The sequence below is a fragment of the Aedes albopictus genome, chromosome 3 (assembly GCF_035046485.1).
Source record: "Aedes albopictus strain Foshan chromosome 3, AalbF5, whole genome shotgun sequence".
NCBI classification, from domain to species: Eukaryota; Metazoa; Arthropoda; class Insecta; order Diptera; family Culicidae; genus Aedes; species Aedes albopictus.
This window is the reverse complement of record NC_085138.1, coordinates 232916088-232931867: the sequence shown is the minus strand read 5'-3', so window position 1 is coordinate 232931867 and position 15780 is coordinate 232916088. Positions and strand designations below refer to the sequence as shown.

Below are 15780 nucleotides of genomic sequence, written 5' to 3'. Positions count from 1 at the left end.
GAAAAATGGACGGGACTTCACATTAGGGTTTTTAAAAAACTACTTGTTTCAAATTTACCCTAATCCCATCACTTTTATTATGTTCTTGTTTATAATTTTACATTTCACACTTCCTAACACTTATACTGGGCCAGAAGGGCTTTCAACTGACTATTAGACCTATCGATTCAAACGTTCACTTCCAACTGACTGATCGAGCCAGACCAGACCGAGGGCACACCTGTGTCCTCCGATTGAGTTCGATGCTTTCTCGATGTCAGCAAAAGTTCACCGGATGGCAACTGGCCTGGTTGTTCTGGGTTGCGTTGGATGGTCGGTGTTACTGTGCGCCGGTATCGATTTATCGTGTCATCAATATGCTCGGAGTCCAAAGGGTATTCTGGTATGGGGGTTATGCTCAGTGTCTCCAAGGGTGATACTGCTTTGTCAGCATCTAGTCCACGATAGGCGGATACCTGAACATCGTGGGTAGAGCCTAGGGATGTCCATAACTTCCCCCGCCTTAGTTTGAACCGTCTCGGTTCAATATTGTTTGAGAGCTTTCCAACGCATTGTTTGCAGGGATCCGTATTGTCAGCTTCATTTTGAGTTTACGAACTTCTCTCGTAAGAAAAGCGAAAATTACTGCTACGAAGCATGTGATGAGAACTATTCCTACTATGTTGAGCACTTTAGTCCTTTTGTTTGCTGTTTCTAAGTGCTCCAGCTTATGACGATTCCTAATGTGCAGTTGTTCCATATAGTCAATGGATTCTGGTTCTGTCTGTGACTCATCTACGCTAACTGAATGTAGGGGTAAGATGACAGGTCTGGATTCTCCTCTGAATGTTTTGCTGGTAAAGGTTTTTCCGTTGAGGGTGATGGAACAATCTCTAAATGATATGAGAAACGTTCCTGTTAAATTCCTCGGACCATATCCACAACTGTTTTGCATCGAAGTCGGATCAACAGAGTTTTTAACTAACAGTCCGAGATTCTCGATTTCCTTTGTGTCAGGTTTCATTGGAGATCTAATGAAGGTACAGTTACCCGTATTTCCTCTTAGTAACTCATGTAAGCATCCGTCATTTGAAGTGTTAAACAAGATCTGGACGTCGCAGATGATGCTACGCTCGATGTTCATGCATGGATGGGAAATTAGGTAAGACTCATTGTTACCAACAATGGCTTTTGTTGCATTTATCGGTATGATTTTAAACTGTCGTGGAATGGCTTCTATTTGGAGTTGCACAAATTCTCCTTGCCTGAATTTAGGAATTTTTATGAGTAGGATTATGTCTGAGTTATTGTGGAATGCTATGGGTTCCAAAAACTCATAAACTTGGTCATAGCTGTTAATCACCACGCCTTGTGACTCCAACAGATTCGTTGCAAATTCTAGCTCTGATGGTTGTAAGAAAGCCTTTGAAATTAAACCCAACTTGGACAACTGAATGGCCTCGAAAATTGTAGACAGCTGCTGGTTGATCATGTCGATGTTGAAGATGATGTTGTGTAGGTGCAGGAGATGTTCCCATTCGACAGGTCTGTCTAAGCTCAGTCTTGTCTGTTTAATGATGCTATCTATTTCCCTAGACTGTCTATAAGCTTGTTTAGTAATATTGTTAATCCTTTCCTCAAACAATTTATTAATTTGAATTTGTTCATTATTCTCTGTTACTAAAAGGTTATTTGAATTTTTAAGAATTTCAAGTTGGTTTTCTATTTTTAACAAATCTTCATTATCGAGATTCCCTGTAATCATTTTTAAGGTGGACCCAAGAAAATTAAGAGATCGTTTTGTTTTTCTACTTCTAGCGGTTAAATTTTCAAGGATAAAATAAGCCTGACTCTGCTTTTGTTTAAGAATTTTAACTAGTTCTGCTATCTTTGGGTTTTCTTCAATGTTCAAAATAATGGATTCATACTGCTTGAGAACGACGGTAAAGGAAAATAAATTAAATCTATGGAATAGTGTGTGAGATCCTTCTTTTATAAAGACTGAATTAGTCTTGAACGCAACTATACCGGGATTTTCATTAAGTTCAAGGATTTCCAAGTAAGCAGAGTAAATAGGATTGAAAAACATCATAATTGTAAGACAAAAAAGTATCGGGTGTTTGTGTGTCATCTTCGAGCTGAAATGACAGGAGAAGAAGGGAAAGAAGACAAAAAGGTGCAATTAGTTCTACGTCGAAATTAAGTTTTACGTTTACGTTTTAATTTTGTTTTGTGGACTTTTCTCCCATTCTCGTCGATTATATTTGACTCTAAATTATCTTTGACTTGTATTTCTCTATACCTCTCTTGGTGCTTCAAGTTATTCCTTTTTCTTTCGAAGACCGTTTCATTTGGAAGGAAGTTTTCAGGATCTTCTCTGTTTATGTTCAGTTTTTCTAAGTCTGAACGTTTTTTCTCTAATTGTTTTTGAGACAAAATCCTGTAAAATTCCTCCTTCAGTCTTATTCTTTCATCGAGATCTTCGGGGACAGGGTCCTCGTTTCTGAAGCCAAAAAATAACTCTTTTGGAGTTAACTTTGTTTGAGAGTGTATTGAGTCATTATATATGGAAACTGCAAGATTAATTTTTGCCGTTTCGGACAAATCTTTAGTTGAATCCTTCATACTTAAGATGTTGTGCAATTCTCTAATAGTCCTATGGACGATTTCCACAGTACCATTCGAAGAGGATTGTCCAACACTCGTATAATGGTACTCTACATCGTTTTCCTCAAGGAATTCTTTAACTGTTGTTGAGGTAAATGATGCTTCCTGATCCATGACGAGAAAGGAAGGTTTTCCAACGTTAGCGAAGAAGTGGGTTAGTGCTCTTAGAATGTGTATAGTATTCCGTGTTTTAATTGGGATAGCCATTGTTAGTCTGGAGAACTTATCACAAAGTGTTAGATAATTTCTATTTCTGATTATGAATATATCCATATGAACAATTTGCAACGGCCTGGATGGTGTTGCTGTTAATTGGAATTTTTGTTTATATGGTCGCCTTTCATACTTAGCCTTTTGACAAAGTTTGCAGATGTTGATAAACTTTGAAATTTTGCTCTTCATTCCTGGGAAAAAGTACCTTCTTGAGATGTGTGCCTTTGTCTCAATGATACCTCTGTGGTTCGCGTTGTGTTGCCGTTCGATGATCAGGTCCTGTTCCAGCTCATCTGTTACGTCTTCTAACAATCTTTGTGTCCAGAAAATTTTTAATGATTTTGCTCTTGAAAAGTAAGTTTTATAAATAGTTTGCAGCCTATTAAGGATACTTTCGCTACAATAAAGACCGGTAGCGCATTTCGTCGAAGCGTATTCCTTAAGAATATTGATCAGGGCTGCTGGACCAAAATGTACCTTCTTTATAGTTATTCTGTGGAAGTTTTTAAATGGGGTCAAGGATTCACGACTATCTTCATCTGTCTCTAAAAGTACAATCTGATTTCCAAATCCGTTAAGGGGTCTTTCCGTTGACGGGATGAAGTCGTTATCGTCAGTGTCCGCGGAGTGTTGTGTCATGTCATCGCTGGAGGTAGAGTTGGCGTTTACTTCTGTTTTATCCTCAGGGTTAATACGAGACAGTGCATCTGCATTAGCGTTTAGAGTACCTTTCTTATACTTGATTTCAAATTCGAGCTCTTCGAGAGCTAGTTTCCAGTGTAAAAGTCTCCTGTTCAGATCATTTTTCTGCCGGAGCCACACAAGTGGTTTGTGGTCGGTTCGAATTTCGAAAGAGGTTCCGTAAATATATGGTCTAAAATGTTTCGTTGCCCATACAATGGCCAACAATTCTTTTTCCGTGGCAGAATAGTTGCATTCTGCTTGATTCAGCGTTCTAGAGGCATATGCAACGGGATGCTCTTTGCCATCTTCGAATTTCTGAGACAAAACGGCTCCTAAAGCAAAGTCGCTTGCGTCAGTTTCAAGAATGAATTTTCCATTGAAGTCGGGGTATTTTAGAATAGGGTCGCTCGTTAGTAACTGTTTGCAATCATTAAAACAACTAATAAATTCTTCGTTGTGGACAATTTTTGTATCTTTTTTCAAGCACCTGGTTAGAGGTTTCGTTAATTTTGCAAAATCTCGAATAAATTTTCTGTAGTATCCAAGAAGTCCTAGGAAGCCTTTGATTTGAGTAGTTGTTTTTGGGATTGGCCAATTAAGGATTTTTTCAATTTTATTTGGATTGGGTTTAATGCCATCTTGGGTTACTATGTGCCCCAAAAATTCACATTGTTTCTGAAGAAATTCACATTTGTCAAACTGAATTTTAAGGTTGGCTTGAGCAAGCCGTTGAAGCACTTTGTTAAGGTTATCGATGTGGTGCTGTAACGAGCTACCAAAAATAATAATGTCGTCTAGGTAAACTAGGCAACAATTTCCAATGAGATTTCCGAGAATGTGGTTCATTACGCGCTGAAAAGTTGCTGGCGCGTTTTTTAATCCAAAGGGCATGCGAATGAATTCGAAGTGCCCTTTCTCTGTACTGAAAGCAGTTTTCGGCCTGTCTTTTGGATGTACCTCAATCTGGTGGAATCCAGATTTAAGATCCAGTGTAGTAAAATAGGTACTACGGCCGAGCCTGTCAAGGATTTCTTCAATTCGCGGGATGGGGAATTTATCATCGACAGTCTTTTCATTTAATTTGCGGTAGTCTATGACAACACGCCATTTCTTTTTTCCGCTTGCATCCAGTTTTTTTGGAACAATCCAGATTGGAGATGTCCAGGGGGAAATAGAATTTTGAATAATACCGTCCTCCAACATTTCGTTGATTTGCTTCTCCACTTCAGCTTTATGGACATGAGGGTATCGGTACGTTTTGGTATGAACTGGAATATCATCTGTAGTTTTTATTCGATGTTGAATTGCAGAAGTGCAAGACAACTTTTCTGAATCATTATGAAACATTTTGGAATTTTTAGAAAGGATTTTCAGTAATGCAGATTTTTCTTCGTTGTTGAGATGTTTGGTTCTAATCATTGTTTCCAATTCAGAAGGGGGTATGTGAGACGCTTGATAAGAATGATGTGAATTCATATTGTTAACTTCTGCTACTTGAATAGTTTTTGCTGGCTTTGTCCAATGGAAGGTGACAGATTTGCCAAAGTTTCTTATTGGAGCGTTTACAAAACCATTTTCTGCTTGGTACTGTGCTGTGCATCTTCCCGCATAATCAATTACATCCCATAAATACGTACAGTAACTACCAAATCATATACAATTCAATTAGTAAGCATCAATGCTGTTTCCACTGTGCTATCTGCACACAGTAAGAATGGTCAGGAATGCATGTGCGGTCCGAGCGTTCTGACCCGACGCGCGGACACCTGTTTTGCTGACTCGTATTACGAGTGTAGTGGCCCCACAGGGCAGGGTACAATCAGAAGAGTCAAATAACCAAAACATTGGGTTCGATAGGTACATCGCCGAAATTTATATTGTCAGCTTTCTGTCCCAGGCGTCTAGTTAATTCTTTCTCTTTTTTACACATTGAACCATGAACAAGCATATGATAACCATTACAACTTTGTAAGCTATAAAAACCGAACCTTTTGAGAAATACAGGAATCTTTGCCCAACCTTGAAGGGGTTTCAATGTGCTCTGTTATTACTGATACCACATACCGAACTCCCTTCTTGATCTAGTGCCATGGTCCGTGCCATGTGCCACTAGGCAAGGAAGTAAGTCTTCCGCGTCGGATATATCGTTATCAGAGTCCTGTGATGGACTCTCCTCGCGAGTGATAAAGTGTTTCCGCAAAGCTATACGGTGAACCTGTGAGTGATAAAGTGTTCCAGCAGGCTATACGGGGAGCCTGTGAGATGGCGACCGGACTTTTCCGAACCAACAGTTGAAAATAAATGCAGCTGAAGATAAGTGCAAAAAAAAACACACACACATGATGGAAAAAGTGATTGATATGTTAGTATAGGAAAAGTGACAATGGGTACAGAACAATCAAAGGCTCATGTAGAGCATAACGGTGATCAACATGTGGAAATCATTAACATGCAAGGTGATCATTCCGAGAAAATTGATAAAGTGATAGTTATGCTTTGGTTACTATGTGCGATGATCGGGCTTCAATTATCAATAACGTTAATCAGTGAGGTTAACAAATATTTAAATAAAAAGGCACTGAAAAAGGCTAAATCATTGGTGGAATTATCTAAAGTGTAAATCAGTGCAAACAGAAGACGTGTTTATCCATCAATTAGAAGAGTGTTTTCCATAAACTCGACAAATAGTGCAAAAGTGTATCCAAAACAAGAGAACAATGGAAACTTGGGAGGAAATAAACCACCAGGTTGAAGCACAAGTGAAGGCCATACGATTTATGGAGAAAAATGGCAGTGAACTATACAAAATATTAAACAATACCAAAGAACGAGATGTATCCAAAATCAAATGGAAACCAAGTGGAGGAATTAGTGTTGAAAGCTGGTGGGCATCTACGGACGCATTAATTGATGCTGAAATTGAAAACCAGAAAAAACGTGAAGAAAAGTGATAATAAATAGACAATATGGACGAAATAAGGAATATCGTGCAGACACTTAGAAGAAGCCTAACAGATAGGAACAGTGAAAGTGTGATAAAAAAAACTGAACTCGGAGAACACTTTTTGAATATTCTTCAAAAGGAAGGATTTATAAAAGTGCAGAGAAACAATGAGAAAACTGAACTATATCCACTAGTGCTAAGTGATCTTTACATTGTGGACCGAGTGACAATACGGGCACGTGAAATCTTACACTACGCAAGCGAAGAGTTGCCAACGATTACCGGCATTGTGATAGTGTCCACAAATCGTGGAATAATGACGCACATTAGTGCAGAGGAGCAAAATTTGGGAGGGCGAGTAATTGCCCATGTTTACTAATTTGTTTGTCGAATAAACTGAAAGGGTTGCTACCTCGCCCACATAAGAGGTAAACAGTGCAAAGACAAAACAAAAGAAGAAAGGAGAAAAAGCTGAAAGCGGTATTTTGGAACTAGCAGTTTGGTTGAAACCGACGAATCAATGCAATGCGGCGTTTCCTGGCGTGCCTGATGGTGTTAGCAGTTACGTTACTGGTGGGATACCAGTTGTTCCTGACGCTAAAGGAGGAATTTACCAGTATAATAATTCTGCGGTAAGCAACAAATATTTTGTAGAGAACAAGTTATCTTAAAAATATTATATAGATACCTAAGCATATTGTACAATTCTATGGCAGTCTTTCAATTTTTTTTGTGAATCAAATTGTAATTTCTCGTGAGTAAACAAATGAAATCAATGAATATGAATATAGAACACTAAAATATGAATATTATTGAACTCGAGGAAAAATTTAAAGAATTATTGACTTTAGAAGCGAATTTAAAAAAATCTATCAATAAAACATTTTTATACAAAACACTGATAGAGAAGCAAGCTTCATGCAATCAATTATATACCTATGTACAAACAGCATTAATCGAATTAGAGGATATCCTATCAGAAGCTAAATTAATATATTTTGAAAAGGCTTCCAGAAATGCATGGGTACACATCCATGAAATTCTAAAAAACAAATTAGCACACACTAAACGTACTATTCCTTTTAAAGTATTGGTGAACACCATCATTATATTAAAAAGGTGTTCAAAAACAACTCCTGAAAATTTACAGGAAGGCCGAGAAACAATGGCAGCCGAAGTGATTAAATTAGCGTCGTCCCTCATACCTCAATACGATGGCAATGGCGAAAGATTAAGTAACATAATTGCTGCTCTTACAGCATTAAAAACGGCAGTTACACAAGCAACTGAACCAATTGCGGTACAAATTGTGCTGTCAAAATTAGAGAAAAAGGCTAGGTCAGCAGTAGGAGACACTCCAGCCAATATTGATGCCATAATAAATAGTCTGAAACAAAAATGCAAGCATCACATCTCAGCTGATGTGGTCTTGGCAAAATTGAACGCTACTCGTCAAAGCGGAACGTTAAATAAATTTTCTTCTGAAATAGAAGAACTCACCAGTCAATTGGAAACTGCATACATTAATGATGCAATTCCAATAGACACAGCAACAAAAATGGCCAACAAAGCAGGAATCAAGGCTCTAGCAAATGGTCTCAAAAATGGGAGTGCCCAATTGATAATAAAATCAGGGACATTTGAGACTCTAAATGATGCAATAGGACGGGCTGCAGAAAATGACAATGATGCAGTCCCACCTGCAAATGTACTCTATTTTAACAATAAGTACAAATCAAATTTTAGAGGAAACGGACCTCCATTCAAAAACAACTCTTATAGAGGAAACCATCGTCAAGGTCAGGGATGGAGAAACAATCATAACCCCCCTTGGCGACAACACAACAATTCAAATGGACGTAACTCCAACTGGAGAAACCATGGCAACAATAACAATTACAGAAATAATGACCGTCGTCAAGAAAGGTCATATAACAATCACGATAACAGGAACGGATCTGGAAGAGGTAGAATTTATAACGCGTCATCTGAGACAAATAACTCTGAGCAAAGAGGAGACGATAGAAACGACCGTCAAGAAAACCGACAGTCTGATTTTTTAGAGAGAAGGGATCGGGTAGACCGATCCTCTCAATAAATTTAAAAGCATCAAATTTTGTTTGCATAGAAACTTCAATGTCTGTGGGAAAAATAACATTAATAATAGATAGCGGAGCGGATACATCATTATTCAAAATCAACAAAGTAAACCCCGATAAATTAATAAATACATCAAGAAAAATTAAACTAATTGGAATCACAGAAAACGAAATTGAAACCATTGCCACCGCAGATACAGAGTTAAATTTCGGCAATGGATTAAAAACCAAGCATACATTTCATTTAGTACCTAAGGAATTTCCTATTCAAACTGATGGAATTCTTGGACGTGATTTTCTTGCAGCAAATAGATGCAAAATTGATTACGAGTCATGGCTGTTGCATTTCGATTTAGGAAATGTATCAGTATCTGTACCTATTGAAGACAATTTCCAGAATGGATTCATACTTCCGCAAAGGAGTGAAACTATTCGACGATTAACGAACAAGACTTACAAAAGTGAAATGGTTGTACATGCTAAGGAAATTCAATCAGGAATTTTTTTGGGAAATGCAATCATTTCCGGAAAAGAACCAATGGCAAAATTCATGAACACTACGAATAAGCCAGTATTTATATCATACAATCAAATAAACCCTATTACAGAGCCACTTGACAATTATTACGTTCTGAAAAATAATCAAACCACTTCTTATAAAAACATACGTAAAGAAAATATTTGGAATGAAATCGATAGTGCGAATATACCAAATTTTATACAAAAAGATTTTAAACAATTAATATCGAATTACTCAGACGTATTCTGTTTAAGCGAAGATGCGCTTTCAACAAACAATTTTTATTATCAAGATATACACGTATCTGATAATATTCCGACATACATCCCAAATTACAAGCAAATACACTCACAAACGGAAGAAATACAAACTCAAGTGAACAAAATGCTTAATGAAAATATTGTGGAACATTCTGTTTCACCATACAATTCACCAATATTGTTAGTGCCGAAGAAGTCAAATGATAACAATAAAAAATGGAGATTAGTTGTCGATTTTAGACAACTCAACAAAAAGATATTAGCAGACAAATTTCCGCTACCAAGAATTGATTCTATTTTAGATCAACTTGGTAGAGCAAAATGTTTCAGTACTCTTGACCTGATGTCAGGATTTCACCAAATTCCTCTCTCAGAAGAATCACGCAAATATACAGCTTTTTCAACACCTTCCGGACATTATCAATATACGCGAATGCCGTTTGGATTAAATATCAGCCCAAACAGTTTTCAGCGTATGATGACAATAGCCATGGCAGGATTAACTCCTGAACATGCTTTTATATATATTGACGATATTATTGTAATAGGATGTTCTTCTAAACACCATTTGACAAATTTAACCAAAGTTTTTGAACGACTTCGTCAGTACAATTTAAAATTAAACCCCAGCAAATGTAAATTTTTTCAATCAGAAGTAACATATTTAGGGCATAAGATTACCGATCAAGGAATCTATCCAGACGATTCAAAATTTTCAGCGGTCAAAAATTTTCCCATTCCTACAAATGCTGATGATATTCGCAGATTTGTAGCATTTTGTAATTACTACAGGAAATTCGTGCCAAATTTTGCAGGAGTAGCGAAACCTTTGAATGATTTATTGAAAAAGAACACAAAGTTTGAGTGGACTAATAAATGTCAAACGGCATTTGAAAAATTGAAATCTTATTTATTATCTCCACAAATTTTAAAATATCCAGATTTCACTAAAGATTTTATAATAACTACAGACGCATCTAACGTAGCATGTGGAGCAGTGTTATCGCAAAACCACAATGGTGATGACCTTCCAATAGCCTACGCTAGCAAAACATTTAATAAGGCAGAAGCCAAAAAACATACAATTTTACAAGAAATGATTTCCATACACTGGGCAATCAATCACTTTAAACCCTACATATACGGGAGAAAATTCATAATTAGAACTGATCACAGACCTTTAGTATATCTTTTTGGTATGAAAGAACCAACCAAAAAGCTTACGCAAATGCGTCTAGATTTAGAAGATTACGACTTTGAAATCGAGTACATCAAAGGAAAAAATAACGTTGGTGCTGATGCTCTCTCAAGAGTAGCAATCACATCAAATGAATTAAAGGAAATGACAATTTTGAAAGTAAACACTAGGTCTATGACTAAAAATACAACAACAAGGGAACCTATTTCAAAGGATCTTACAGGTGCGCAACTGTCAATCTACGAAGTAGAAGATTCCTCAAAAACTTATCAACTACCCAAACTACACACAATAACCCGTTCGAACGGAAAAATAATGATGATTATAACGGATCCAAAAGAAAAAGAAGAATTATGTGCAGTCACAGCCGATGGAACTCAGACACTAGAGTCCGTTTGTCTAAGGTTGAATGACATGCTTAAAGAAAAAAAGTTAAATAAAATAGCTATGTCGACACAAAATAATATATTCACGATTTTACCAGTAGAATCGTTTGAAAAGATCGCGATCAATGCATTTAAGGACGTGGAAATTTTGCTATATAAACCACGTAGAAGAATTGAAAATATAAACGAAATAAACAAAATATTACACGACTACCATGTGACACCAATAGGAGGTCACGTAGGACAAAACCGATTATATAAGAAATTAAAAGTCATATACGATTGGAAAAATATGAAGAAAACGATTGCTGGATTCGTAAAAACTTGCAAATCTTGTCGAATAAATAAGGTATATAAACATACCAGGGAGCCAAATATTGAAACCACCACCCCGGCTAAACCATTTGATGTAATATCAATTGATACAGTAGGACCTTTACCCCGGACAAACAACAATAATCGATACTGTATAACAATACAGTGTGATTTGACAAAGTATGTGGTTATAATACCCGTACAAAATAAAGAAGCTTCGACTATAGCAAGAAATCTTGTCGAGAATTTTATACTTACATTTGGAAACTTTCTTGAACTTAGGTCGGACCAAGGAACGGAATATAATAATGAAATACTGAATAAAATAGGAAAAATACTAAAATTCAAACAGAAATTTGCTACAGCCTATCACCCACAGACTATAGGTGCACTGGAAAGAAATCATAGATGCCTAAACGAGTATCTAAGATCTTTTTGCAATGAACACCATGACGATTGGGATGACTGGATTAAATTCTATACATTTGTTTACAATACAACGATACACACAGATACAGATTATACCCCACACGAATTGATCTTTGGTAGAAAAGCAAAGTTACCACAGGATATATTTAAAACCAAAGTAGAACCAATTTATAATTTAGAATTGTATTATAATGAACTCAAATACAAACTTCAGAAATCCAACATAATAGCAAAAACCAATTTAATTGAAGGAAAACAACATAGATTACAATACCTCAATAAATACACAAACTCAATAAAGTTATCAGAAGGAGATTTGGTTTATATAACGAACGAAAACAGAAAGAAATTAGATCCTCATTATATTGGACCATATAAAGTCAAAAATGTTGAAGAACTAAATTGTGAATTAGAAGAAATGAGTTCACGAAAGACCACTATTGTACATAAAAATAGAATAATTAAAATGTACTAACTTGATAACAGCATCAGTATAAAATAAATATATTAAGTATTAAGTGAACAACCGAGCCTAACTTGTTTCAAAAAAAAAAAAATGAAAAAAAAAAAAAAAAAATTTTTTAATCTACTATTTTGTAAAGATCTCTGGGACAGAATTTTTGTTTTAAATGATTTCGTTTCATATACATTTCACTAAATCATTCAAAAAAAAAAAAGGGGGAAAGGTGTGCTGTGCATCTTCCCGCATAATCAATTACATCCCATAAATACGTACAGTAACTACCAAATCATATACAATTCAATTAGTAAGCATCAATGCTGTTTCCACTGTGCTATCTGCACACAGTAAGAATGGTCAGGAATGCATGTGCGGTCCGAGCGTTCTGACCCGACGCGCGGACACCTGTTTTGCTGACTCGTATTACGAGTGTAGTGGCCCCACAGGGCAGGGTACAATCAGAAGAGTCAAATAACCAAAACATTGGGTTCGATAGGTACATCGCCGAAATTTATATTGTCAGCTTTCTGTCCCAGGCGTCTAGTTAATTCTTTCTCTTTTTTACACATTGAACCATGAACAAGCATATGATAACCATTACAACTTTGTAAGCTATAAAAACCGAACCTTTTGAGAAATACAGGAATCTTTGCCCAACCTTGAAGGGGTTTCAATGTGCTCTGTTATTACTGATACCACATACCGAACTCCCTTCTTGATCTAGTGCCATGGTCCGTGCCATGTGCCACTAGGCAAGGAAGTAAGTCTTCCGCGTCGGATATATCGTTATCAGAGTCCTGTGATGGACTCTCCTCGCGAGTGATAAAGTGTTTCCGCAAAGCTATACGGTGAACCTGTGAGTGATAAAGTGTTCCAGCAGGCTATACGGGGAGCCTGTGAGAGTACAACCCAGAAGGGATTACAGCGTTGGCAATTTGTATGTCGTTAGGGAGGTAAACGTTGCCATTATTCTGTAAAACGGGTAGTTTGATCATTCGCGTAGAGTTCTCTGTCAGCGTAATCTGCGAAGGGCCTAATTTCCTAATTTGCATCGGGATTGTTTTGTGGGGAAGGATTATTTTGTGGTTGTTCACGTCGATCAGTGCTTCGATGTCGGAGAGGGTTTCGTATCCAAGGATTCCGTCAAAAAAATTGTGGAAATTTAAAAGGTAGAAGGTAACTTTTTGCTTGAGGCCAAAAATTGTCGTGATGAAATTATGAGCTATTAGAAATTTTGAGGGTTTTGCATTTTAGCTGTTTTGATTTTGGAATCAGGCTGGGCGAAATGAAATTTTTGTTTGATCCACTATACACAAGTATTTTTGCGTCCTTACCACAAATGTTCATTATTACGTAGGGAAGTCCGTTGATTGCATTTAAGTCAATGATCTCGGATCGAGGCCTATCTGAAAATTTACGCTTTGTTCACTGACTTCGTCTTCACTATCGTCTTCGCTATGTGTGTCATGTGTATCGTCGTCGTTTTTCTGTTCAGCGTCATGATTGTAAACTCTGGAACGTAACGACGGGTCTACTTCCATGGGTGTCATTTTCTGTCTGTCGGATAGCGGTTTGTGTCGTGTAGATGGGGTGTCTGATTGCTTGCTAAATGGTTTATTGGAAGATTTGAAATTTTTGCTACCATGGGGCTGTTGGTCGAATGCAGCTTGTGTGTGGGACTTCGTCTTCTCAGCGTTTTGGAACCGACACAGGAATGCGTATGCATTCTCCAAATCACTGGGTTGTGCTGTTTGAGCATACCCAAAGTAGGGTTTACTAAGGCCGTTAATAAATGCTGCTAAACATTCTTGTTCAAGGAAATGATTAATAGCGTCCCAATGGTTTGCATAAGTTGGATTCTGCTTTGCCAAAGACTTCATATTAACCATTATTTCCTTTGTTTTCTTATAGTAAATATGTAATGATTCGGTCATTTTAAGTGACCATAATTGTGTCTGGTATGTAGCAATATTATTGCGATCACCGTAGACACTTTGTAGGATTTCCGCTACTTCGTCGAAGGTAGTGGGGTTTCCGTTTACACATATCATATCGCGGGCTTTGCCCTCGATCTTGTTAATCACCGCCTGTTCGTACACGGCAAATAAGTCCGGTGCGACGTGTGGTCGGCATAAATTCAAAGCTCGTCTTGCTGTATCAAGCCAATGACTGAGCTGTCTTTTATTCCCGTCGAATGATGGGATCATTCTTATGGGGTCTGGAATTCGAAAGAAGTCCGTGCGACGGTCCTCCACGACGGGGGCTTGCCGCTGTTGTTGCAACTGTTGCTGTTGCTGCTGTAAATTATTGTTTTCGACTTGAAGAGCACCAAGTCTGTGCTCCAAGTTTTGAATTTGGTCAAAAATTGCCTGTAAATTAACTTGTTCCATAGTTCTTTCGTGGTACCTGAGAGGCTTAACTTTAGGAACGGGATTAAATCTACGCATACAAAATGATAGAGAGGTTGGGAAAAGAAAAGTTGTTTACTCACGGTTCGACACTCTTAAAGGGTTGAAACCCACCGATGCAGTTTTCGTGTCGGGCGGCGCAAATCACCTACGGGTTGAGGGATGGTTTCCAAGAGCCTGGTTCCTGATGATCGCTGGAGATAGTCACTAGTTTCTTGCTTCGCCACGGGTTGGGCTAAGCGTCTACTTAATGCTGAATCCTGCGCAAGTCAGTTACACTTTTAGTCCTTGGTTACCGGCACGTCCGATGTCGTCAATTCGACACTAATTTTCGGTTTTCGCACTACTGTCCAATTACCACGGATCGGGTTTTGTCACTAGATTGTCTTCCAAAAACTAGCACTGCACGTAGAGTGTTCCGTACGACTGCGCCAAAAATGGACGGGACTTCACATTAGGGTTTTTAAAAAACTACTTGTTTCAAATTTACCCTAATCCCATCACTTTTATTATGTTCTTGTTTATAATTTTACATTTCACACTTCCTAACACTTATACTGGGCCAGAAGGGCTTTCAACTGACTATTAGACCTATCGATTCAAACGTTCACTTCCAACTGACTGATCGAGCCAGACCAGACCGAGGGCACACCTGTGTCCTCCGATTGAGTTCGATGCTTTCTCGATGTCAGCAAAAGTTCACCGGATGGCAACTGGCCTGGTTGTTCTGGGTTGCGTTGGATGGTCGGTGTTACTGTGCGCCGGTATCGATTTATCGTGTCATCAATATGCTCGGAGTCCAAAGGGTATTCTGGTATGGGGGTTATGCTCAGTGTCTCCAAGGGTGATACTGCTTTGTCAGCATCTAGTCCACGATAGGCGGATACCTGAACATCGTGGGTAGAGCCTAGGGATGTCCATAACTATTGATCTTACCTTAACAACAGCTTCAGTTTACAAAATAGTCTCAGAAAAGTGATTGTACTCCTGCCATCACAATACTCCGACACACAATTCTACTTTTTTCCCGAGTAGTCACCGAGCAACGAGAAGCGAAATGAAGATCTGAAACAAACTACAAATTTAGTTTGTTTGCCCAGATTTCAAACTGGATTGTCTGTTGTTTCGCCTCCAACCAAAGTATTAGTTTGATCCAACCGCCTCGGCGGTAAAAATCAAACCAAAATTTTAGTTTGAAAGTCAAATGAAAACAACCCA

At 37.8% G+C, this 15780-nt stretch overlaps 1 protein-coding gene across 1 annotated transcript; it reads right to left on the bottom strand.

Annotated features, from left to right (window-relative positions):
- Positions 1–15488, bottom strand: LOC134291572 (uncharacterized). The gene is made up of 2 exons (XM_062859492.1): positions 14646–15488; positions 1–2117 (listed from the first exon to the last, which is right to left on the bottom strand). Exon 2 carries the CDS (start codon positions 2108–2110, stop codon positions 503–505), a length of 1608 nt encoding a protein of 535 aa, XP_062715476.1. The 5' UTR covers positions 2111–2117; positions 14646–15488; the 3' UTR covers positions 1–502.
- Positions 15489–15780: the final 292 nt, after the last annotated feature.

What these genes read in the sequence shown, in the direction of transcription:
- LOC134291572 (XM_062859492.1), bottom strand. Translation starts at nt 2,110, where the DNA reads ATGACACACAAACACCCGATACTTTTTTGTCTTACAATTATGATGTTT.